We start from the raw sequence: 25,282 nt of genomic DNA on the forward strand, positions 1-25,282 counted from the left end.
ATAAGTGCATCACCAGAGTGCAAGGCTTCAGCATCTGCCTGTTATGTGCGCTGTATTCAGCTGGAGGCAGGAGGGACATTACACCCCACATCCCCCTATTCTCCGAGATCATGCAATCCCCTCTAATGCTCCCCTCATTATGGTGTAGACAGTCACAGCCTGGAGTTAAAACCAGCACAGAGGAGCCCGCCGGCTGATGGGGTAATGTCACGTTAGTGGACAACTGCATGTGTGTAATATAAAGATACATGAAAGGATCGCTGTGGGGACACGCCACTTTATATGTAGTCTTAATGCGCCACCCAGGTGCTCTTTTGCGTGTGGGTTTGAGCTGGTGGAGAAAAAGATCTGTCACACCTGAAGAGGAGATAACAGAAAATGAAATATTACATTATCTTTTTTTCTTTTTCCCGCCCGTCTCACTGTGAAGGTAGTAGGTGGCTGGCAGGTATGGCATTATCAGTACTTTCACTTACTGACATTTTGGCCCGGGTTAAACTGTGAAGGCCACTGTCACAGGTATTTAGAGATTGGTTCTGAGAGCGAGGAGGAGATTTCAGTCTGTAACAAGATCTTATGGGTAACACAGACTTCACTAAACCTGGGCTAGAGGTCAGTTAATCGCCTCTTCTCCTCGAGCGCTGTTGCAGAATCTCAGGGGACTGATTGATGTGCACTTGTTGTCCTTGTGCTTCATTGCTTTTGGTTTTGTTTGCTGTTGTTAGAAGGCAAACATAATCACTGCTACTTCCAACAATGAGTCTCTCTTAGGGACATAAAACCTTGGGATTGGTACAGATGTCTCAGTGAATTGCCATTGTGCCTTTTGTCTTCTTTGAGTCATCTATTAATTACCTGCTTTGGTAAATTTCTGAAGTCTTTCTCTGCCTTTACAACTTGATTAACTTTAAACAAAACAAAAGCAAAACTTCAGTATCTACATCAGAATGAAAAACAGTGAGATCTAATTTTTTCTGTCCTTTGAAAAATCTAAAATAAGCTTACATAATGAGCATAACAAAATATTTGTGTTCACAGAGAAACTCAGGTAAATGCCTGTAAGGCATTTGTGCTCTAATAAAATGCAAATAAACTTCTATACAGCATTTAAACATAATAAAAATTATGTTTAATTCCCATTGTTTCCTTTTATAGGAGTGCACTGCCAATTAAACCCAGTGAATTTCAAATGTTGGTAAATGGTCAACAAATAGAAAGTACTCCTGCTGTATTGGTTATTCAACAGGGGAACTTTGGCTTAATTAGTCGAGCATTTATGAGTTATGTAATCAGCCCTTAAAGGGATAGTTTTCTGATTTTCAGCCAGCTCTGTATCAAAACAAGATTGGTTGTATGTGGAAATTAATGGTTTTGAACTTTCCTCCATCTTACCAGTGCCCAGATCGTCCTTTTTACGTCTCAGCTGGCTCTTGGGCTGTTGTTCAAACTACAGATTGTACTTCCACATTTTAGTATGCCTGCCACTATGGAAATAAAGAGTATAGAAGTGGATCAAGAGAGAGACCCGTACCTATCTTTCAAACTCATATCAAAAAGTAGGCCTGTTTAAACAATACTAACAATTTGAATTAATTTTTTATGAAAAACGCTTTTGATTCCTATGATCCGAGGACCCTTATGGACTAAAGAAGAAAAGGAATAACTTACAGGGTAATTGAGGAATGGACACATAATTTAAGGTCACCAACAACCCGGTTTTATACATCCGAAGAGCCTCTATTAAAAAATGAACTGCTTGACACAAGACCAGGCCTTTAATTGAGACAGGCCTTTATTTGTCAAAATGCGTGGACACACCAGGGACAAGGCTTTTAATTGATGTTTTAAGTTATAAACCAAGATTACTGTGTTGCCTGTTCCTCGCATAAATGTTTTCAGAAACATATTTTAGCTAACCATTAATACTGTAATTCATGATGGTTTGTCGTATTGTTTCCTGTGGGAAAACAGACAAGCCCACGTTACGTTCCTCACCAGTGAGAGAGTTTATTGGTCCAGTGCGGCGCAGTGCATGCTGAGAGTTGTAGGTTTTCTACCTCTTGAGCAATAGCAAATCACAGCCCTTTTCCCCATGTTCTCTAGTCATGTGACACTAAGTATTTGTGTCTGTCTACTGCACAGACAGCCTAGTTTCATTTAACGACAGTCTTTCCAGCAGGGTCCATGTCATTGGTTCGACAGCCCATTGGTTCAACATCCCATTAGTCTGACTGTCCACGGTGCTGAACGGCTTGTGGCGGGCGTATGGTGCGCCACGACCGGCTTGAGGCGGAGCAGGCTCACGGCTTATGTGTTTGTCACTTTCTTTTTCATTTTAACCCACACCATGATCTTTTCCTGACCCTAACCAAGTGGTTTTTGTGCCTAAACCTAACCAGACCTTAACCACAAGACATCATGATGATTTCGGAACGAACTTCGGATCAATGAGTTTAATATGGTTGGAACAATGGGATGTCGAACCAATGGGCAGTTCCCTTTCCAGCATTGCCATCATTAATCATGTATTTAAATGTGTCCCCCACATCGCCAGACATCAGTTTGACGAGTTGTTCCTATTTTTGTGATGTTTTTTTCGAGAAACATGTTGTTGTTTCCTGTAACTTCCCAAGACGTCATTATCTCCTTATTAACCGCACTCCCAGGTATAGTGGAACAGACTGACTTCCAGCAACATCGATTCCACCTATCTCCTGAACACATCAAATGAGATTCGTGAGGGAGATGGCAGGTGTGCCTTTGCTGATGACCCCCAGTACGTGTCCTCTTTTAAACAACTGGACACATGCTGTCAAATGACCATCTGTAGGACTTGCTCCTGCTTGTTTGGTACCTGCAGGATCATAACAACACTGCTGATTGCCATTAGATGGGCTCATTAAGTAAAGCACACTGAAACCTGCATACCGCAAAGTGAACTCAGTGACCTTGTGACCGTTTGCAGTTTGACTGTCAACGCTGTTTCTGCCTGTTTTGACATTATACCGTGATCCTTAATTAATTAAGTAGTTTGTAAATGACATTTTAATAAGTTAAGTATTTTAAAGATCTTTGGCATTGACCCGGTGTTTAATCAGTGTGAATGGGGTTAAGGTCCTATAAATTTCAGCCATTTCAGAGATCCCCCTAGGGAGCCATATTTAAGTCTTTGACGAAGGTGGCGGTGATGATGGAGGGTGAAAATGACATACATTTAAATGTCAGCAAAGATATTCAACAGGTGATGTAGTTAAATGCCCCTCGGCAGGATGAAATCGCAGGTTGACAGACAGCCTCATGAACATAAACCTGCGAGTTCATTGGATAATAACTAAAAAGCTCAGACCGGGTGTGAGTAGGAAATTAGAATAATTGTCTTGCTGCTTGAACTTGCACTAAAAGCTTCATATAACATGCAGTTTGCTCGCTGGCCTTAATGGCTTCAACTCTGGAGTGGGGGTGGGGGGGGCTTAAGAGCAATTTGTCATGTTGAAGTAGAGGTGAGTGTTGTTTCTCAAAATGTAATGCTTAATTTAATAAAACAAAAAAAAGTATTTTCGAGTAAATATGCGTGGCAGGAAACCAAAGACCATCCTGTTATAAATCTTCAATATATCACAGCTGACATTTTAAACGAAATGCTTATTTTTTTGTGGAGTGTTATTGAGATCAAAGGGTCAAAGGAAAACTTCCAATATCCCCGTGCCATCACCTGATACGGTGAAATATTGGAGGCTGTCTAGTGTGTCGTGCCAAGCCCTGTTTCCTACTCAAAACCACCCCCACCCAATGCTCCCCTGCAGCTTACTGTGTGTCCACGCTGACAATCTAATGCCAGAGAGACTGGGCACTGCTCCAACTACCATTACCTGGGCAGGCAAGGAGCCTTGTTGGCCTTATTATGCTACTGTACCGTATGATTTATGACTCTGTCTATGTGCATCTGCTACATTAATAAACATCCGGGCACACACTCATAATTTAACCTGCACAGTTTTGAATACAAGTAATATGATACCTTCAGTATCATGAGCATTGCTGCCGAGGATCACATTAGTTTAGAGTACATCGTCTCGCTGATTGCCTTTTCAGGTCCCATGTGCTACTCATCATAAAGCACAACCATTTATTTGTTCAAAGACGTCTGACCTTCAGTCGGTACTTAAGTGTGCTGGGGAAGAGAAAAAAACAAAAGAACAAAACAGCAGCTTTTGTCTCACTCTTTCATGATACAGAGGTTGTCATGGTTACAAAGTGTTGATACAGACAACGGATGGAGTCACTTTCTTAGCCCTGTTTCCAGACATGACATGGCAGATATGTCTGAGCCAGGCGAGAGGGAACAACGACAACAACAACAAAATTCATGCTCTCCTGCTGCGAGTTGGGTCGTCATTTTGTCTCTCATCAATGTCTCACTTCTTGAGCAAACGTATCAAAAAACAGAAAAGCAATGAGATGTCAAGCAGCGCGAACTCAGGGGGATGAGGGGGATGAGACAGGCATAGTGTTACCGACAAGGGAGTGTTGACGTCTCGAATGATATAAACATTCAAACAACGTGCATTTGATTATGAGTTTGAGGCATATTTTGAGGGAGCAATGCCCACAGAGAACTAAATTTGTTGATGTTATGTAAAATGTTGATTATACTGAAAGTTGTTATTTCTTTTCCCCCTAATCAAGTTGATTATATGCAGAACCTTGATGTCTCCCCTTAGGTGTAACCTACACGAGACAGGTCACAGGCAAGCTTGACATAATCAAACCAGCAGGATATATGTTCAGTCATTAATCAAGATGTCCTGACCACTGGGATTTGTCTCACTTCTGACTGTGTGCGTCAACGCGCTTCATTTGCAATGGAAAACTATTCAGCATGTTTTGCGCGGCTGCTCCTTTTTTCTGTAGATCTGTTCAGCTTTTTTCTACTTTTCCCCTCTCTTTCACCTCATTTCCAAATAAACAACACCGCTCCAAAATATTCATATACTGTATAATTCCTCAAACACAGCGAAGACATCTGGAGAATAGAGTCGGATTGTTGACTGAATATGTCCCTGTTTGCAGTTGGGATGGCTTTTGTCTTTGTTCAAAGTGCAGTTCTAATTAACATGTGTACAGTAATTCCAGTCTTGTTTATGTTTCAACTAAGCTTCAGCAAGCATGTGTCTACGCACATGTTTTATGGGAGATAGTTGTAGGCCTTTATTATGAAAATGTATTCAAACCCAACCAAGTGAGCTCAATGGGGCATGCACTCACTATTTTAGGAATGGTGCGCTTTTAGCTCGATATCCTGCTGGTTACACAATTTTACCAATTCATGTGTCTTTACTTTCTCTGCTCCAATTCTCCCTCTTTTTCTTTTCTTGATCAATTATTTAAGAATGCTTTAATGTGATATTTGAGTGATATTTTTACCCTTCAGAGGACATGCTATATTTCATAGCATCGTATGCTTACTACACAACATGCGGCTGCAACAAAAAGGACAATACCACTTAACTTAATAATTCATACAGTCCTCTAGTGGCTGGAAGACAATTACAGTCATGAGCATCTTTTTCAAGAGGAAAGCTTCATATTTTCTAGGAGCTGCTGCACTGTCTACCAACAAACAGCTAGGAAGAGAATACATTTGTGGTATCTGGGCTCATATTTTTACACCCCAATGAACTTTTGCTCATGTTAGTTCTCTTAAATGATCTAGAATTAAATAATTTAAACAACAAACTTAAGTCAATGTGACATCAGTGCCAGATCTGTAATTTGAGCTACTTTAGTCTGTTGTCATTCCCAGATCATCAAATACAGACACCGTGTCACACCCCTCGATGTGTGACATTGAAGCCAAAGGCACCTTTTGGCATCTCTCTAAAATGCATCAGGCTTTCAACTAACTCCACTGTAAACCTTTACTTGACGCTGGGATCAACTGACCCAGCTTGGACCTAAGATTCGCAATGAGACGTGTTGAAACAGGCAATTACTTGCAATGCGCTGTTCTGCAGTGTTCTAAAAACCTGCTGGTTCGCACCAATGCAACTGGATGAGCTGGTGTATCATCTCTATGCAACAACTCTCTGTACGACTGTTCTGATTTCAGCTTTTCAGGTTGATTTTGTGGCTGAGTATAATTTGTAGCTTCTTAAAATATGGATGAGGATACTGATAGTGAGATACTGGCTACAGGTGCATTTGCAGTAGTGATGAAACAATGAAAAACATGAACAAAACCAGCACCAGATGGACTGTATTCATGATATAAATAACCAGTGTCAATTAGACATTCAGTGAAAATGTGTGTGTGTGTGTGTGTGAGGGGGCTTAAGCTCAAACAGCGAGCATCAGCAGTGACCCAACGTCTGACACCGGGACACCGTAAGGACAGAAACAGAGGGCTCTGGTGGGGACTGAGCACTTGCTGCAGCATGTGAACACACCTTTTGAGGTCATTGTGACTTGACCAGTGGGCTTCACTACAAGCTGGATCGGCTGTTGCAACAGGTGACATGCTTTATGTTGTAAATCCAGCCGCCGGCGATTTGACCAGCTTTGTTGCAGATGACACCATCAGCTGACTGGAGTTTAGCTCAGACCGGCTAGTTCATGTCGCAGCAGCTTTTCTCTTCAACATTCTAAAAAAGTTTCAACTCATTGCAAATCTATGGTCTGAACTGGGCGTAAGGAGTGAGAAAATCCACATAGGATGGGAGGTGGATGGGTAAAACATAACTGGACTTTTACCTAGGAGACAGCTGTTTGTGTCACATGTAAAACCAAAATTCATTGTTGTTTTGATGTAACGTTACGTCAGTGCAAGGTCCTAATGTGACATCTTTTGGTCAGGTTATTTAACAAACATACTTATTTTAACCCAGTACATGATCTTTTTTTCTTAACCTCGCAAAGTAGTTTTGTTGGCTAAACTTAATCGTGCTTGTTTCACAACATTAACCACGTACATCACATCACAAAGATACGCTAAAGGGTGACCTCTGCATTGCCATGAGACACTAAGGGGCGTGACAGAGCGTCAGTATTTGACGACCTGGGAATGAGAACGTTGTGACTTCTTGCGATACAATTTTTAAATATTGTTTTACAAGATCAATAAAATCCCAACAATTTATGTTACTGTTACAAATCAGCGTCAGACTACTGCTGCTGTCAAACATTTACCACATCAGATAGTAGTTTATGTTTAGTTGTAATATTCTCTTTGGACACAGTATTGTCATTGAGTTTGCTATATTCGATGGGCATGGCTAAACTATCTAACAGTTGTACTTTGGTACTCTTTCTGTATTTTTTGTTTCGATCTTTGAACTGCACAGTTTAACAAAGGAAAAAGCTAAGTAAGGGTAATACATTGTGACCAATACAGTGGACTCCAGCTGAAGACGCTGTTGGTAGCTAATCTGGGGTTGAGTTGCCTCCACTTTTTGCATCACTATGTCTGATTGCAGTCCACTTATTATGGCTTTTTTTTTTTGATTGAACAAAATTACACACGGCTTGGCGGGCCGAACAGTTTGTGTTCTTATTATACCAATTAACCAAACATTTATTTTTCCACATTGCGAGTCAAAAAAGACACAGACAGACAATGCTCTCCTTGAGGAAATGTGTCAAAGTGCTGAGACATGAATTTGTGGTTTTGTTGTTTTCTCACTGTAACTGTTGATCCATTAGGCTTACTGACAGTACTTTTTACCATCCACGTGCTAAAATGTACCTTTTACTTACCCCCCTCTATAGTATTTTATGAAACATTCAGCACGGTTTCAGGATCAGATGTATTGAGGTCTATTTACTCAGATGTCCTACTGTTTTTGCATATAAAAGATTCAGCGCTACCCAGTTTAGCTTACTTTACAGTATAAAGACATGGTAAAAGCTCAAGCTTGAAATATTTAGCATGCTCCAGGAGGTCTACCTGGTGAATAAATAAATGGATGGATGGATTGCCATAGGTTAGGATGCATGTGTATACATTACTTTTTTTTTTATCTTTCGAGGTTATGGTACCTTACTAAGACTAAAGGCCGATAAGCCAAGTTCCATATGACTGTCCCAAAGGAAATTTGGTTTGCAGGGAGTTGTATTATACTCAGGTCACAGGAACGCACTTATAATATCAAGATAAGTTTATGTTATTGACCGCCCCAGATCCTGATTGTCATGGTGATGTTTTTTTTTAAAGTGGCAAAGTATTTGTTGGTAGAAGACATCCATAAACAAGCCACACCATAGTCATCGCTGCAAACTTGTCTTCTTTTGGCAAAATTGGCTTCTTTGAATGAAAGTTTGGCACCTTCTTGATTTGTATACATAGTAAATAGACTGCATTTCTTGCACTCTCCTAGTCTTGGCGATGACTCAAAGTGCTTGACACTACAGGCACCATTCACCCCATTCACTCACGCATAGTGGTGACCATGGCTACCATACAAGCTGCCAAAGATGCAAAGAGTTTTTTATCCACAGTCCACTCTCTGCCCGGCCAGACACATTGCACTTAAGGCAGGACCCTGCTTGTCCTCATGTTTGTATAAAAAACATTTTTATTTGCTGTAACTTGAAATGTTGCTGGGGTCAACGTACCGTAATAGGTGTTAAAGTCTTGCCTATTTTGTAATAGTTAAAAGCGCTAAGGAATTCGGCTGAGTCAAGCTTTCAAATCAAAGCAGACTGATGAGAGCAAATTTTGAGAAAAATCTGGGTTTTTTTTAACATGCAGTGTAAATTTTGTTCGAAAAATATCACCTGTATTAACATCATACGCCAACAAGAATCCCCCAAGTATGTAGTTTCTTTATAGCTACTTTGTTTGTTCCAGTGGCAGTTGTGACTCAATGAAAGCAGTACATTCAGTCCTTTTCTCAGAATTGTCACCTTTTTTCCTCTCAGTTTGCAGGCCTGGTATTAAAGCACACATGTACACTCATTTCCTGGTGTGTACTGCAGCTCTGCAGCTCTGATTTCAAAATGTGGAGCAGAGATTTGTGGAAAAATCCACACAGACTGTATCAGTGCTTGGAGCTTCGCCTACATTCTCACTGATGCACAGCTGGCCAATTGTCTGCGAGGGTAACTTTTGGATTGTTGGTTTTGAAGGTTAGAAAAATTGGGCAACAGATGCCCACCCCTCCATTTGAGGACAATGCTATCGAGGTGCAGGGAGCTGAATTGCTGCAGGCGAACAGTGTTGTAGCAGTGAGGATGCAGGGCTAGGCATTGGTGTATGCAAATAGAGTGAATGCCAAATGCCTGTTTGGACCTACTCGTGTTAGAGATAGAACATGATTGGACAAGTGTGAAACTTAGACGACTTCTGGGCCTGCCTTAACTTCTGGAAGGCTCCATCAAGCAGAAACACTGATGGGATAGCGTGAGGATGTTACTGTGTGTGCCAAGATTTAATGTCATCAGTCACACCATCACAAACGTTAGTAAACTCACATGCATACATTCATTGGTAGAGTTAACTTTTTTTCTCATCTCTAATTGATGAGTAGTTTTAAAATGACTGAACTAATTCACTGTTATTTACCACACCCACACAAACTGGCCTTTTCAGAGCTGTTTAAGCCGCCTTCCACTGTGTGACAATAGAAGGCCAAAGCCTAACCCTGAGTCAGGCGCTCTTCATTAAGGTTAATCAATCAGAGAGTGGGTTATGACTAATGCCCCTTCTGGGCCAGTGTGGGCAGAGCTTTGTCAAACAGCGTATTAGTCACAACCAAAAAGCCCTTGAACCCTGGATCGGGGCCACCAGAGGCGATACAGTGGTTCGTTCAAGACTTTGTTGAACTACCCTCTTAGACAAAATAGTTGTCATCAAATATTGGGAGGTCCTGGAAGGCGCGTTTGACATAGGATGATGTGACATGTGCCCTGTCTCACTGGTTGATGCCCTAAAGTGGGGTCAAACTAATAACCTCACCCTTTGTGGGGCAAACATAAGGTTGCCTGTGGCTCTGATACACTGTCAAAATCAACATTCACATTGAATTACAGGCTTGAAGCTTGACCTAGAAATGAGGGAGGGAAAAAAAAGTTAACTCTTTCATGAGCCTGCAGGTAAGATCTGTCTAACTGCTCTGTGCATACAACCTAGCTTAAAACTACAGTAAATCTTTTCCCGAACCTTCCACAATCCAATATAAAGATAAGTTAGCAAGTGAAATGTGCCAACAAATGGCCGTTTTTTTTTGTACCATAATCATTTTGTTGGAGTACATTTCAGGTGGCTGCACAGGGCATTAATAAAAAGCAAAGATTACATTTGACCTGGCACTATGCTAATATAAATTTACTCTTTTCTTCAAGGAATTGAATTGAACGTTTTAAGATTTTGACATGCTGCATTGAAAGGCTTCAAAATTCAGTGTCAGCAAGTATGCTCTGCTGAATTATCCTGGAACACTACAGCAAATCCCCATTCACCAGTCACAGCGCTCAGAAGCTGACTCTGCTCTGTGAACTTCCAGAAAAGGGGAAGAAGTGGAAATAAAAATTCATGATATAAATTTGTCAAATATCATTTTAGTCTTGCAGCACGGAATATCCTGTTTGTAAAGAGCATTTATGAATGAATGATGTACGGAGGAAGAATTCGCTGTAAAGGGCCACAGTATATTGAAACAGAAGGTTGTCGTCGGGTGTATTTGTTGTATAGGAAAGCTTTTGAATTTGATTGTGGCATCATTCACTGTGTGCACTTGTCAGGGGTACTTCTTATTAACGCAGGCTAATTTAGGCCTTTAAAGCAAACAACAAAATAATCAATCAAAAATGAGGTTCAAACATAACAAAAGTCCCCAAAAAATGTGAAGCACTTTGACGAAACCGACACTATGAGTCACATTAGTGAGCTTCTTGGAGGATGACTTGAGCCTTTGCCAATTACTTTGAAAACCTCTCAGCCTTTGTCAACCCGACATTTGCTACTCTTTCAACTCTGCCTATTCCCAGTTCCCAGTGATAATTGCAACCTGACATCCTGTGTGGAATAACAATTGGGTAAAGGATGTTCTCAGTTTCCCTTCATGTTCTTTTCTTCTTCGCATCTTTCCACGTTGAGGCTCCGCAGTGTATTGAGCTTTGTTGTTTTCCTTTTTCGCCTTCTTATAGCTCTAATTTCTCATATAGAAGTCATAAGGATAGCCATTTCACAACAAGGGAAGATGAGGAACAGGATCTTTTTTTTGTCTGTTTCAAAGTGGATCAGCTTAATGGAAACTACCCAGTGGGGATTTTTTTGTGCAGCCGTTCTGTGCATTTTCACATAATTCAGGTATTTTTGTGTCTTATATGGAGATGTTTTGCCTTCCCCGAAAGCTTCTTGTGTTTATGACATCCATATATTATAGTTAGAATTTAGCATTTAAGAAGGAAGAAGGCAATTAGCAATGAAGGAAGAAATGACCCAGAAATTAAGCAAGAAATTATTAAAAATAGAAAATTAAAAACAAGAAAAAAATTTTTAAAAAGAAACTTTAAGACAAACAAAGAAAGAAATGGCCTGGAAAAAGTGCTTAAGAGTTATAATAATTATATCACATGATTTTAAAATGTATACTAATATTTAATTCTAAATAGAGTTTTTCCCTTGCTTTTTTCTTTTTTCCCTATTTTCTTTTAAAAATATTTTTTTTGCAATTTGTGGGACATTTCTTACCAAGTTTTTTCATTGCCATATTTTTGAAGAAAAGTGGCGTCGCTCTAGGTTTCAAAGGGTTAATTATGACGTGCTATTTCATTATTTGATCTATTGGATTATAAGAAAACTATCCTGTTACACTGAAAAACAATGGCATTTATGAGAAAAGGAACATGATGATAAGCAGTTGTTGCCATTTAAAAAGAAAACTTGACCAGTCTGATTAAATTGTCTTTTCTTATTTGCTCTGTTGAAGACACTGGGACATGCAGATTGCATTGAGTGATGTAAATGGAACTGATGTCAATTAGTAAGTTGTTTATTTGATAATGGAAATGGACTGGATGCTCTATATCAGAGTGTCAATACTAGTGAGAGCGAATGTCAAAGCTGTTTTTCTTACAAAAATACATTACTTAGAACTAAGATTTCTTTGGTCTCCGTATCAGAGTCAGTTGATGAGATCGCTATGGATTTCACCTCTTCCGGTACAGAGATAATCTGAGCCACTAAGCATTAAAGTGGAAGCAGCTAGTCTTGTCTCATCTATAGGGGTGGGAATCACAGAGTAACTTACAACACAATACAATGACAATACGATGTCCATGATGATGATGATGGTATCACAAAAACAGTTGTCCAGGATATAAGATGACGTCTGTGTAACTGAAGAAAACAAAAATACCGCTAAAAAGACAAAAATCAGGAATTACGTACAATGAATTGTTGTGTCATTTTCACAGAATTTGACGACTGAGATGAAACAATGTACAAAAAGTGTGGTCCGACAGAAAGGGGAGTCTTAGTTTGGTTCCTCTTTAGCACACACGCATGGTGATGACGAATCTGGTTATGCGTGTTTGCTGTGTAACCTGTGTACTTTACTGTCATGAGACAGTTCTTGCATTTTGCCTAGTCTTTATAGATTTTGTTTGTCCAATCTGTGTTGTAAAAACCAAAGTGGGCCCAGACTCTTAAACTGAAAGATGATTGTACCTTTCTGATTTGTTTTCCCCTCATCCTGTCCACCCAACCCGATCTCACTCCGAAGTTGTCGAAATATGGCGCTTGGGCAGTGACTTGAGGCGTCAGACACCGACAAAAAAGCAGTCCTTTAATGTCAGCATGATACGCGGGCGGTTGCTGTTAGTTTAACGGCACCTGGTGAGGTTGGGGGGAATGTGGCGGCACAAGATCAAAAATATAGGGGCAAAAGTCTGAGTAGGGTGGGAAGGAGGGGTGGCGGATGGGTCTAACAAACACCGACCTTCACCCAGTAAAAAGGCGTTCGCGTCCCGGGAGATTCTAAAGCCAAACCCTGTTCTTTTTTCCTAAACCCAACCACCAGAGGGGGTGGCTTACGACACTACTTATCCCCCACCTATAATGCAGTCCTGGGATCCCTCCCCAGACGACTTCACACCCATTCACCCCTGGCCCCACCTGACCCTAACGACTCACATGGTGGCCAGGTGGGTCAACGACTCACATTGTGACCTTAAAGACTCTGAAACTAAGAGCTCACATGACCCCTACAACTCTGCAAGGGTTCCCACCCACATAGGGGTTTATAGCCTGCAGCTTTGTACCAGTCATTTAGAAGAAGCTTCTTGGATGAGAGGCGAAACGTCTTCAAGAAACACAAGCAAGTCCAGTTGCCTACGGTATAGCACTTACGATTACCATGACCTAGATGACTGAGAATCTTCACCGATAAATCCAACCATGTATGTTTGTTGTTGAAGGAAGAAAAAAAAGTGTTGTACCAACATAGTGTCTTAAAGAGACAGTATGTAAATGGTAAATTTCACGTGAAAACGGAAGTACATTTTGTCAATACATGTAACAGGCAGAACTTGCCATGACGTCCAAGAAGGTTGGAGTGAGAATTTGTTGGTCCACCATCCCCCCATCTCCTGCATTAGTTAATATCCCTTCACTTTACCCTCATTCATTTGATAAGTGCCACCATGAGGAGTCATGAAGTAGTGATGTTTAGTCAGATTGGCAGGGGAAGTTCATTTAGAGCACCTGCATGTTTTAAAAAAACAAAATAATCTTAAGTGCCATCGTATCTAACATAGGATAGAAAACCTTAATGTCATTGTACAAAGAATATGCAAAGAGATTAGGAGTGCTGCATCTGATCAGGTGCCAACTAGTCAATAAAACAAGCAAGTAAAAAAATAAAAATAAACAGACAACATAATCATTTATAAAATCGGAAATAGATAGTGTGAAAATTTGCTTGTTTTAAGCTGTTGTACATGTAAAATAAATAGTGGCTTGCACTTAATAAATGGCGTATTGCACTGAGAAGTAGTGGATTGCAACAGGAAGTAATACGACATATTTTCATATCAATAATTTGCTGCTTGTTTTACCTTTTATTCAACACCTGTAGAAGTATAATGTAAAAACATTAAAGATGTTGTTTTAGGAGCAGGTGGGAAGAAAGACACATAAATCAACCACTCACTGATGTATTGATTATTGCAACACTGAGTTTAAAATATATGGTTGTGTTCGCTAATGTTGGCGTAGGTGGGCTTTAAGACAAAAATTGAATCAATAATCACTTTGTCTAAATGACTATTCCTGCTGTACCATGACGCAGAAATTACTGTAAAGGTTTCTATAAAATATAAACTAGAGGTGATGAATGGATTTTAATGTGAGTACATACACTACAAATGTATCACCATTTATAGCCAACATTAAAGCTACACGTGGCGTATTGTTTTAAGCTTCTGAGATGATATCCTTGAGGAAATTAACAGGTACAAGAACGTTGTTAAAACTCGGTATAAATAATGTCATGAGTTTATAAGGTTATTGGGGATCTCGCTCGTTAGAGGCCAGCTCATCAGATTCCTTTTCTTTTATGCTGAACCACTATTGACTATCTTTATCTCAGACTTTTTTCCTGTTCTATATTTATCTCTTCCTTCCTTTTTGCATTTCTTTTCTGCGTTTTCTCGGATATCTCTCCCTCCGATCTTGCTGTTTTTATTTAATTTCTGTAGCCCCAAACTCTCTCTTCCTTTTTCTTTTTTCTCCTCTTTTTTCTAACTGCAAAATCTTGTATCTACTGCTCTTTCCTGCCAGCTGCGGATGAAAAGTAGGTTATGCTTGGTGCTTGCTCTCTCTTACCTTACATGTTATTATGCATCATTTGACAGTCTGTCATCCTGCCCCAGGACTAGACTGGCTGAGGAGAGACCAAACACTGCACCTTTGCTCCATACTATTACCCAACGCTCGCAGAACTCGTCATGTATGCCGCTGATCCACGTCTCCTCTGTTATCTCTGAATGTTTAGTTTATTTACAGCGTAGATGACACTAAAATGCAACTTTGGTCGAGCCGGGTGCTGGAGCTAAAGAAGCTTTTTATTTAATTGGTTGTGTTGAACCCTAGGAAAGAAAGACTAAGCTGGAATTGCTATTAGGTAAATGTTCCCCTGTGAATAGGTGGGATGGGGATATGATAAAACACTCTGCTGTAAATTGCAAAGCACATGTTGTTGTTCTGCTTCATGAATTTGTGTCTCTATTCACTGATCCGTGGATATTCCTATCTCTCCGAACTGTGCAAAACAAGATGAGTCAACATTAAAATTAATGGCTTTATTACCACATTATTGACATTACTGTTGGAGAGGCGTAGGAATATAAATACATATGTGTTGAGTTAAGTCCTATTGTTCTCTATACAGTACTACATCGGTTAGAATCATATAATCATATGTACAAAGACATCTGCCTCGAGGTGAGGTGATAATCTGAGTGAAAAGATGCAATAGGAGCTACTGTAACAAATTATTCATACAAAGAAATGCTGCTACCTTCCACCACCACCTGCCTTTTATTCCCTGTGTCTAGGGTTGCAGCGGTATACCGTTTTCAAGGTATACCATGGCATGAAAGTCAATCGTTATCATACCATATACATTTGCCTGTCAGCCAAAAAATACCCCTTCGTTTTCACTCCTTTGAGGAACATTGTACCTGATATTGGTAATGGTAATTGTGTAATACTGTACACCCTGCTGATATTTTCTGATACAGTTATCATACTATAAAAAGTCTCATTCCATTGCTACCCTACTTGTGTTTTGTCCCCGTGGGTAATGTTTTCAGATGTTACTTGATTAACATTTTGCACAGAATGCAAGGTCACCATACCTTGCTAGGGGTGTTAATCTCTAGTTTCATCATGAAATCAATTATTCGGAAAACTATACTATATATGCCGATATAAAGTCTGCCATGATAGGACTTTGATTCAATTCAAGATCAAGATCAAGAATAATTTGTCATGGGCCCTACACCCATACAATAAACAACATAGTACTTAGATAAATCAACATTATACCCAACATAGCAATAAGATACACAAAAAGATAAATAACACCATATGCTAAAAATACCTCAACAAAAATGCAAATCAGCAAATTATAATCCAGTGCCAGGTCTGGCTTTATTTGCTATTATTTAATTCAGTTTATGGGCCTGCAATCAATATGAAACAATATCACATGCCCATGACATTAACACACGTCGGTAATGGAGGAAGCTGCCACCTCTTTCTTTTTTTTGCTTTTGGTGGATAAAAACAACACATAAATAATTGTATATAATTGTAACTGTGTAAGTTCAGTACAGTTTACTTTGACTACCCTAACACACACAAACAGCAAGCAATGTTTCATTTCAACCCAAACAATTTTGTTTTTCCTCAAACTTGTCCTAAAATGTCTCCCGGTAGCCATAAAACATGGATTAACAACAATATAATTTGAAAGGAGTATGAAATTTGGCTCAATAAATTTAAATCTGCTCTGCTACAGATGAGCCTTTCTGGGTTTTTTTCTTTTAACTAGTGTGTCCTATTCACTGTCAAAGACAGACCGGAAAACAGGTTAGTAAACAGCAGAAAGCAGCATGGAGGCCGGTGAAAATGGTGCAGTGGTTTCTTCTTTTTCATATCCTTTACTTATTCAGTCTCTCTTTCCAACTCACTGCCATCTACATTTTTTAAACGGTTGTGCAGTAGGAAAGGGACTTAACATTGCATAAATTAGGGTAGTGGCTAGCGGACTTTTCCTCTACCCATATCTTAATAGGTTACGTGGTTATTTAAACTTTTACTTACTCAGCTTTGGTTTACATCACTGCATCTCCTGACAGAACAACACGGTTGAATTTCAGGCTAATTTTGGCCTAACATTGTTGATACAAAGCAGCTAATGGTACCACAGCGAGAAGTTCGAAGAGTTAGATGTCCGAAGAGGCACGTATGTTTTAATGTGTTTTTTACTCATTGAAAGTGAATGTTACGTATTTTCTCTGAAATCCACTGCTGATTTATTCCTGAATAAACGTTATGCCTTTCGTCTTTTCTTGTCTGCTTACTATTATCTGCCTGACACACAGAACTTCAAAATGAAGGTGCTTCCTAAAGAAGATGATATGAATCAATGTTTTCACTTTGCATCGATAATACCTGTACCTATGTTACAAAGAAAAGTCATTAGCACTGTGCTTCCACCTTGTCAATGTCAGCTGTTGCTCATTTGCAGAACACATCCTAAAAGGCACCGGCTGCATTTATCCTCACAGCTGAAAACCAATGGCCGTATGTTTTTCTAAAAGCTATATGCACAATGCTTTCTGAATTCTGAAACATCTCCCATCTCCTCCACAGCGTGAGGCAGTGTTGATTTGAGCTAAAAAGTGCAGTATGGCCTTGCCTCCTAACACCGTCATGTCACAGACTGTTGTGAGGGCCACATTTGAATAGGTCCTGCAGAGATCATATAAAACCATCTAACAGTATAGGCTGTGTGTATTAACTTAGTGCTCTGGAGTGTGGAGTACAATTTTAAATATATTATCCCCAATTCAAGCTACACAATGTTCAACCTTTTTTATGTACCCCTGGTTTTGCCTGTCCTCATTGCAACTGATTGTTGTTGTGGTTTTTCAGCCTCATTCAGTGCAACAATTAGCATACATCTTAATAAATTTGTAAACAAACCTTAGTGAATATTCAACTCCTGTTTTCGAAGTTATTAAAACCCTGTGGAAGCATTTTATGTTCTTTAAGCGAGTATAACTCTGTTATAGAATAATGTGCATGTCTGAGATGGATGTTTGTATTTTTAATTAGAATTTGAAGATTGGGGAAAAAGTGATTTAGTTGTGTGTTTTTAACAAGGAGGTGCTTTTTAGTTTGACTTCCATTTTCTCCTTGAAGGGATTTATTACAAAACACTTTATCCCTTTAGAGGGAGAGGGATGCAGCTTGAAATGTCTCACTCAATCTTTCAAAGCTCTCTTTTTTAAAGCAAAAGTCTGAGATGGTTCCAAACCTCAATAATAACCGATACAGTGTTTGTTTTTATCACTCGTGTAATCATTGGGTGTCATTCTGTATCAAAATCATGTCTGTTTTTCTCTATGTGCTTCATACCTGCCTTTGAATTAAAACTAAATTATTTATGCACAAAGAGGAACATTGCCCTACTTTTCTGATACGCTCGTTAAAGCCTTTAACTAGTTCACCAGCTGGTTAGCAGCCTCCTGGCGTGTTTTTTTTATGTGGTCAGCTGATAGTGCTGTTGATCTTTTATCAGAAATACCCCCTCCAGACAAATGCTGCTGTCTTGCGTCATTGGGATACTGTAACTCTTGTTTAAAGCCTATGATGAAGTCTGAATTGCAGCTCATCACAGTGTCCTATTAACGTCCTCTCTGCTTTATCCCAGATGGGCCTGTATCACTGTCCTGACCTTCTACTCGTCTTTTTGCCCTACAGAACAAGATCATCCTGGACCCTCTGACATTCAGCGAGGCTCGTTTCCGGCCCTCTCTGGAGGAGCGCTTGGAGAGCATCATCAGTGGTGCCGCGCTAATGGCCGACTCCTCGTGCACACGCGACGACCGCCGAGAACGCATCGTGGCCGAGTGCAACGCCGTTCGACAGGCCCTTCAAGACCTGTTGAGCGAGTACATGAACAATGTAAGTCTCTTTCTGGTGATTTGATACTCATTAGCTAACTGCGACTACACACACGCTCATGTGTACACTTCATTTGAACACACACTCATAGTTAGACAGATTCACATGCTGCTGATCTGCTTTGATTTTTCAATTCTGACACTTCTCTCTCTCTGCCAACACATCCACTGGTCAGATCTTTTTTTTTTTTGTGGAAATGTAGAGCCTTTTGCCACTTTATCTCATGTGATATTTTTTCTCTCTTGATACTTTCACCTGCCATCAACCAGCAAGTGTTAGACCTAAAGCAAGCCTTCTAATTGAGCTAAATCAGCCTCACTCAACCAAAGTTCTGCCATTTGTTTGACATATGGGGCTGTATTTTTATAGGCAGTGCAGACACCATGTTCCATTGGTAATTTTCTAACCTGGAATTGTTCTTTGCCGATGCTTTGGGTATTTTTGCTCTTGGAGTAATGTGACAGGTGCAAAGGTGGGAGGAGATGACAGTGGAAGCGAAGGTGTTCGTGAAAAACAGCTTTTTAAAGTGCTGAGAATAGATGTCGGAAGACAAGGGCTAGTTTTATGAATTTTCATGACATTACTTAAGCCCCGTTTCCACCAAACACTTTTGGTGTGGTACCTTTGGAACCCCAAGTAACCTTAAGACATGGTACCTAGACCCTCGATCTGCTTAGCGTTTCCACCACAAACAGTACTCTTTAATGTGGGCGGGGTTGTTGTCACTCACTGCTCCGTCCAGCACTCAATGTATTTCCTCCTTTATCACATCTGCACCTCATTTATTGTCCACAGAATGAGGTTGCACGCCGATATTTTCGGAACAAAACAGAACAGGCTGCAGTGAAAGTCATGTACAGGTCGGATGCGGTTAGGATTGAGGCAAAGCGGTCATCATTAGGGCTCGTACTAGCCAATCTCTGATATTCTTGGAGACAAGTGGTAATGGTGGATGAATTGGTCAAGTACAGGACTTTCACACAGTAGACTGGGGTTTGAGTGCGACGTATGCTGAAGTTGGCTTATTATTTTTAGACTTAGTTGACTTATTATTTTCAGTTTTGGTAAATGGTAAATGGACCTGCACTTGTATCGCACCTTCCTAGTCATCTGACCACTCAAAGCACTTTTTACACCACAAGTCACATTCACCCATTCACACACACATTCACACACTGGTGGCCGAGGCTAGCATACAAGGTGCCACCTGCTACTCAGTTTTTAACACACTCACACACTGATGGAACAGCCATCGGGAGCAATTTGGGGTTCAGTATCTTGCTTAAGGATACTTCAACATGTGGACTGGAGGAGCCGGGGATGGAACCGCCAATCTTCCAATTAGTGGACGACCTGCTCTGTCTGTATAGGATGTATAAAACTCCTAAATGTCCACCGTGTAGTGACACTTCAGCAAAATAGCTGAACAGACCCGTTTGCGTTAACGCCATATTTTGATGTTGCTAGGATGCCCAGGATTATTCACTTGGGTGTAAATAGCCACATTGGCTACAGACAAGGGTTGCTCATAGCATCTGCCAAAGAATAATGCTTAATGCCACACAGCAAACACTATTTTGATGATTTGTGTGTTATTATAGCCATTTTTACACAATTCAACATCATTTATCATTTTAGCATAACTAAAGGCAACCTATTTAGGACTCATTTTAATACTGCCAGTATCAGAGTCACTGAATGGATATGTAATAGTGGTAATGGGTGAATTATAGTGAGGAAAAACAAAAATGTACCACATAACACTTGGAAAACATGACACAAGAGGACTTTCAATACCTTCACAAATGTAAATTCAGGTTAAAAGGGCATATATTGGGCCTTTGGCAAAGTGCAATATTAGTAATGTCATATGTTTGCATGTTACGACTCTAAACCTCCTGGGCAGGGCTAGTATTTTCCTCCTTGGACTTTTCCTCTCCATTTGGTGAGCCATTTTCCTCATGCACCACTGTGATTGGCACAGCTGTTTAAAGGTTATGCGACTTGCCAAGACAATGATTAATCATCTCACACATCCAATTTATATTCTTCTTCAACAGAGCCTTTTTGTGCATACTGAGCTGTGAGCTGTGTCTGCATAAGCGAAAATAGGAGATGCACTTGGATACACTGTCACTGACCTTGCACACACGACTTCGTTCTTTGTGCCGGACTGTGCGATTGTGCCATTTAACGGGAGCTCTAAGATTTCTGGAACGTTCAATGTCAAATCTATTAAATGTCTGATCTCCTTTTATCATCTTAAAACAGCTCAGTCCTGCATTTTGGTTGCAGAGAAAACGGTTGGCAGGATACCTAAAGTATATCCTCTAAAACACATCCACGTTCATCTATCACGTGTCTGCACGTACACATCATGGCACACATGCATTTTAGCTGTACCTGGACAAAACATGTGATCGTAATGTAAATGTTACAGGATATAGATTAGCATATTCAAAGGTTCACAGCTAGCAAACTCATTAAAGTGAATTAAGTGGATTACATTATGCCAATTAACTGATTAATGACAATGAATCGAAAAAATGGTCATACAGCAGAACCTTAGCTTCAGACATGCATGCAAACTAATCATAGCTGCTGAGTAAATGACATACATGACAAGAAAGAGCTCACTCTGGTTTCATTAAGACACAAAGAAAGAAAAGGGTAGATGGAAACGTGGAGAACTCCCTCTTAAATCTCTTTACTTGAAGAAATGGCACTGGAGGGATTATATTACACTGATATTGTACCTTATATGATTGCAAATGGGACAAATAAAATTGATTGATTGATAAAGATGAAGCTATTATTTTCTTGCTGAATGGGAGCTTGGCAGGCGTCTCCCATTAATACTGTATTTGTGAGAGCAACAGCAGCAGTGGGGACGAAAGCAACTACATATTTGTATTTATCTGGTACATAACAGTTTAGCCAACGTGAGATTGGATGGAATTAAAACTTAGACATCCATTTCTCTTTTGCCAGCTTCTCAAGGAAACTGGTAATGTAAAGTTAACACCGAGATACAATCAACATGGCAGCCTTTCAGGTGCCCTAAACAGAGCCATACATCACTGAAAAGGCAGCGCCTATATCTTCCACCGTGGGGGAACTTACTAGGCCAGCCTGAATTCTTAGATAACCCCTAATGGGCCTCGACTGTTGGTGAGTTATTGCTGTGTTCAAAATGACTGTAATGTCCCCATGTGTTCGACTAAACTGAAACTCTGAGTCCACATTGGTTTTTGTAGCCTGAGGCGGTGTATCCAGCTGTGGAGGAAGACACAGAGGAGATGTTAATACCTTAGTGTTGCTACTGGTGGTAAATGAAGGATTAACAGTCTTCTAATATGTTTTCTTCAAGAACATGTTATCCCGTCCTCTTTTTTTGGCTCTTTTGTGTTTGTTTTCTAAACCATTACATGGGCCTAAAATGACAATTGCAGGATTTTTAAAGTGAGCTGGTGATCTGAGGTGGGCAACAGGGCTGCTGCTGTGTCAAAGAGGGAAGCAGAGTGTTTGTGAGGGATTGGATTTCTCCTTATTATAAAGGAAGGAGCACTCCAGCACCTCACTCAACACTGTAAAAATCTAGGCCAGCCTGAAAGCAGCTCTCAAAGAAGCTGTTTTTAATACAAAGTCAATATTCCAAACAGCCTAACATAAACCATGATATTTAACCCCACATTATTTTATGTACTTTGAGTTTTGTTCAGTGACTAAAATGAAATCTTAACGATAACCCATTGGAGTTCCTGCATGTGTGACCTGCTGTAGCTGTGCACTGACGGTCGATTCAAATGTGTATTATGTGTCATTTGTGGCTATTGAGAAATTGGCAAGCCGGCTGTCTATTGATCCTTACAGTATCAGTTCTCCTGCTGGCAAAAGGCCCTATGTAATACTCTATAATCCTCGACCTGATTGTATATATATGTTGTGGCATCTGGGCTCATCAAGTAGTCTAGAAACAATGGGGGGCTATTAGATAAGGGTCCTTATTAGATAAAAGATCCTCTCTGGTTGTAATAGAATATTAACAGTGCAACAGCTACAGTAGTTCTACACTCTGCATGCATGTGTGTGTCAATGCTGGTGGTGTGACCTCCATTTGTTGTCAAAGTTGTGCTTGTTGGGTGTTTTTTTGTTTGTATTTTTTGTTTTCGGGGTTTACTCTCCTGCTGTGTTACACGCTTGATCTCAGATTTTACAGCTTAGTGTCAAAGGGTGTCAGGATGCTCTGCTTTTAGAATCATTTTAATATTTAGGAAATAATCATTAATGTCTTTTCTTTTTCTTTCCTTGTTTAACTTGGAAAACTGGCACACAACACCTTAAGTTAAGATTGTCCTTAAAGTCCTAGTTAAGATTTCCTCATAATAAAATCGGCCGCACGAAACACCCTTAAGTCTTCTCCTTACGGTGGAATTCCACTGGATGCGTGTCTGTTGTGGAACGGCTGCGCTGGTTATCCGCTGCGTGCTCCGCTATCTGTCAACACCCACCGGCTGCATTTGCTGTGCGACAACTTCTTGAGATGATAAGCAGACAAACAATCTCCATGGAAACTTTTACTGCTGTAAAATCTGTCAACGCAGTACATCAGTTAACGTTTTTCCTTAACAAAGGAAACCTTTTAAGGGATTCTGTGCAACGGTGCGTGTCATACTTAAGGAGAAAACTTGAGGTGTTTTGTGCAACCTGTCCCTGACTTTTTAGTTACGATTATAGTTATTGTATTGTCAGTGGCAGCCCAGTAGGTGAAATATCTAGTTTTATGGTTGATTGATGGGATCAGTCTGCAGAATCATTGAAGACATATAAAAAGGATTTTTTTATTAAATGTTAAGAGAAGAGGTTGCCGCAGCTCAGTGATGTGCATCAACTATAGGTATGCTCTTTCATTCGGAAAAAGAGCACAGCCATCGTTTGGTTAGAGTACGACGTCAAAGCCACAGAGATCTTCTCCTTTTAAGTACTCTTGAAAAAACTAAAGTCATGTGTGTGTTTATGAACACTCAGATGCCCTTTCCCCCTCTTAAGGCACGGCAGCTTTTTGCTAAAGTAATTGTGCTTTGCTTCATTAGGCCCATGAGTTGTGTTTTAGAGGCTACAGCTGGGAGATTGCTGACAGCCCCTGGCTGTCCTAGCAAAGAACAGAGAGTAAATCACGGAGACACAAAGAACAAAATGCTTCCACTTCTCAGCTCAGCATCCCCAATGAGGGTAAATCAACAACCAAGAGTGAATTTGGAGGATATCGTTATCAAGCCCGCTCATAAAGTGTATTATTCAATAAATAATATAGATGCTTAAAACAGCTGTAAATCTCTTGTTAAGACTAACCCTGTCTGACAAACAGGAGAAGCTACTGTATATGACCTCAACTCAGATGTTAGATAGCGGTGCCTTTGATCACTGCCCCAGCACAACAGAACAACACACTATTTCTTTTCTTTCTGAGAATCTTACATTTATTCCTTCAACCGAGGCATTTTAGATCTTCTCAAACAGTCTGTTTGAGGGATGAGTCAGAGGCACATGTAAGCCATGGTATGCATTTCTGTGACACAGGCTGACATTTTGCTTTATGTGGTTTTACTGCAGTCCAAAATATATTTAAAGAAAAGACAAAGAAAGAAGTAAAAACAAAACATCTTAAGTGCAGTGGCTCTGTGGTTCAGGCACCATGGGATCTGTGAACCATCTCATTACTGCAGTGCCATGTAACAGACTTTGCGCTCGCACTTTATAGTTCAATTCAAATATTAGACTTTGCTGACAGCTAAATGGTGGAAGGAAATCAACCACTTTAAAAGTACACTGTTAAAAAAAATTAAGGGAACTCTAAATGGTCACACAACTGCAGCCCAGTCAGGTTGCACAGGTAGTCCAGCTCCTCCAGGATGGCACATTTATATATGTGGTCGCAAGAAGGTTTGCCGTGTCTCCTAGCACAGTCTCAAGAGCATGGAGGAGATACCAGAAGACTGGCTGTTATACAAGAAGAGCTGGACAGGGCCAAAGAAGGGCATCAGCCGACAACAGGACCTGTATCTGCTTCTTTGTGCTAGGAGGAACAGGAGGAGCACTGCCAGAGCTCTACAAAATGACCTCCAGCAGGCTACTGGTGTGCATGTTTCTGACCAAACTGTCAGAAATAGACTCCGTAAGGGTGGCATGAGAGCCTGATGTCTTCTAGTGGGGCCTGTGCTCACAGCCCAAGCAGCTCAATTGGCATTCCCCAACCAACACTAGAATTGGCAGGTCCACCATTGTCGCCCCGTCCTCTTCACAGATGAGAGCAGGTTCACACTGACCACATGTGACAGGCGTGAAAGAGTCTGGAGACACTGTGGTGAATGTGATGCCGTCTGTGACATCAACCAGCATGGCCAGTTTGGCGGTGGGTCAGTGATCGTCTGCGGAGGCATATCTTTGAAGGTTCGCACAGACCTCCATGTCATAGCCAATGGTACCCTGCTGTTAGGTACCAGGATGAAATCATTAGAGCAATTTTCAGACCTTATGCTTGTACAGTCAGCCCTGGGTTCCTCCTAGTGAAGGACAATGCCCGGC

General features: G+C 40.4%; 1 protein-coding gene across 1 annotated transcript in view; it reads left to right on the plus strand.

Moving 5' to 3' along the window:
• ctnna2 (catenin (cadherin-associated protein), alpha 2) overlaps window positions 1–25,282 on the plus strand; it is a 509,943-nt gene that overhangs the window by 123,478 nt on the left and 361,183 nt on the right. Inside the window, exon 7 of the mRNA XM_049572760.1 lies at window positions 18,494–18,697. Within this exon, the coding sequence (XP_049428717.1) occupies window positions 18,494–18,697 (204 nt within the window). The remainder of the gene's footprint in view (window positions 1–18,493; window positions 18,698–25,282) is intronic.

Source organism: Epinephelus fuscoguttatus, linkage group LG3 (genome assembly GCF_011397635.1).
Source record: "Epinephelus fuscoguttatus linkage group LG3, E.fuscoguttatus.final_Chr_v1".
NCBI lineage: Eukaryota > Metazoa > Chordata > Actinopteri > Perciformes > Serranidae > Epinephelus > Epinephelus fuscoguttatus.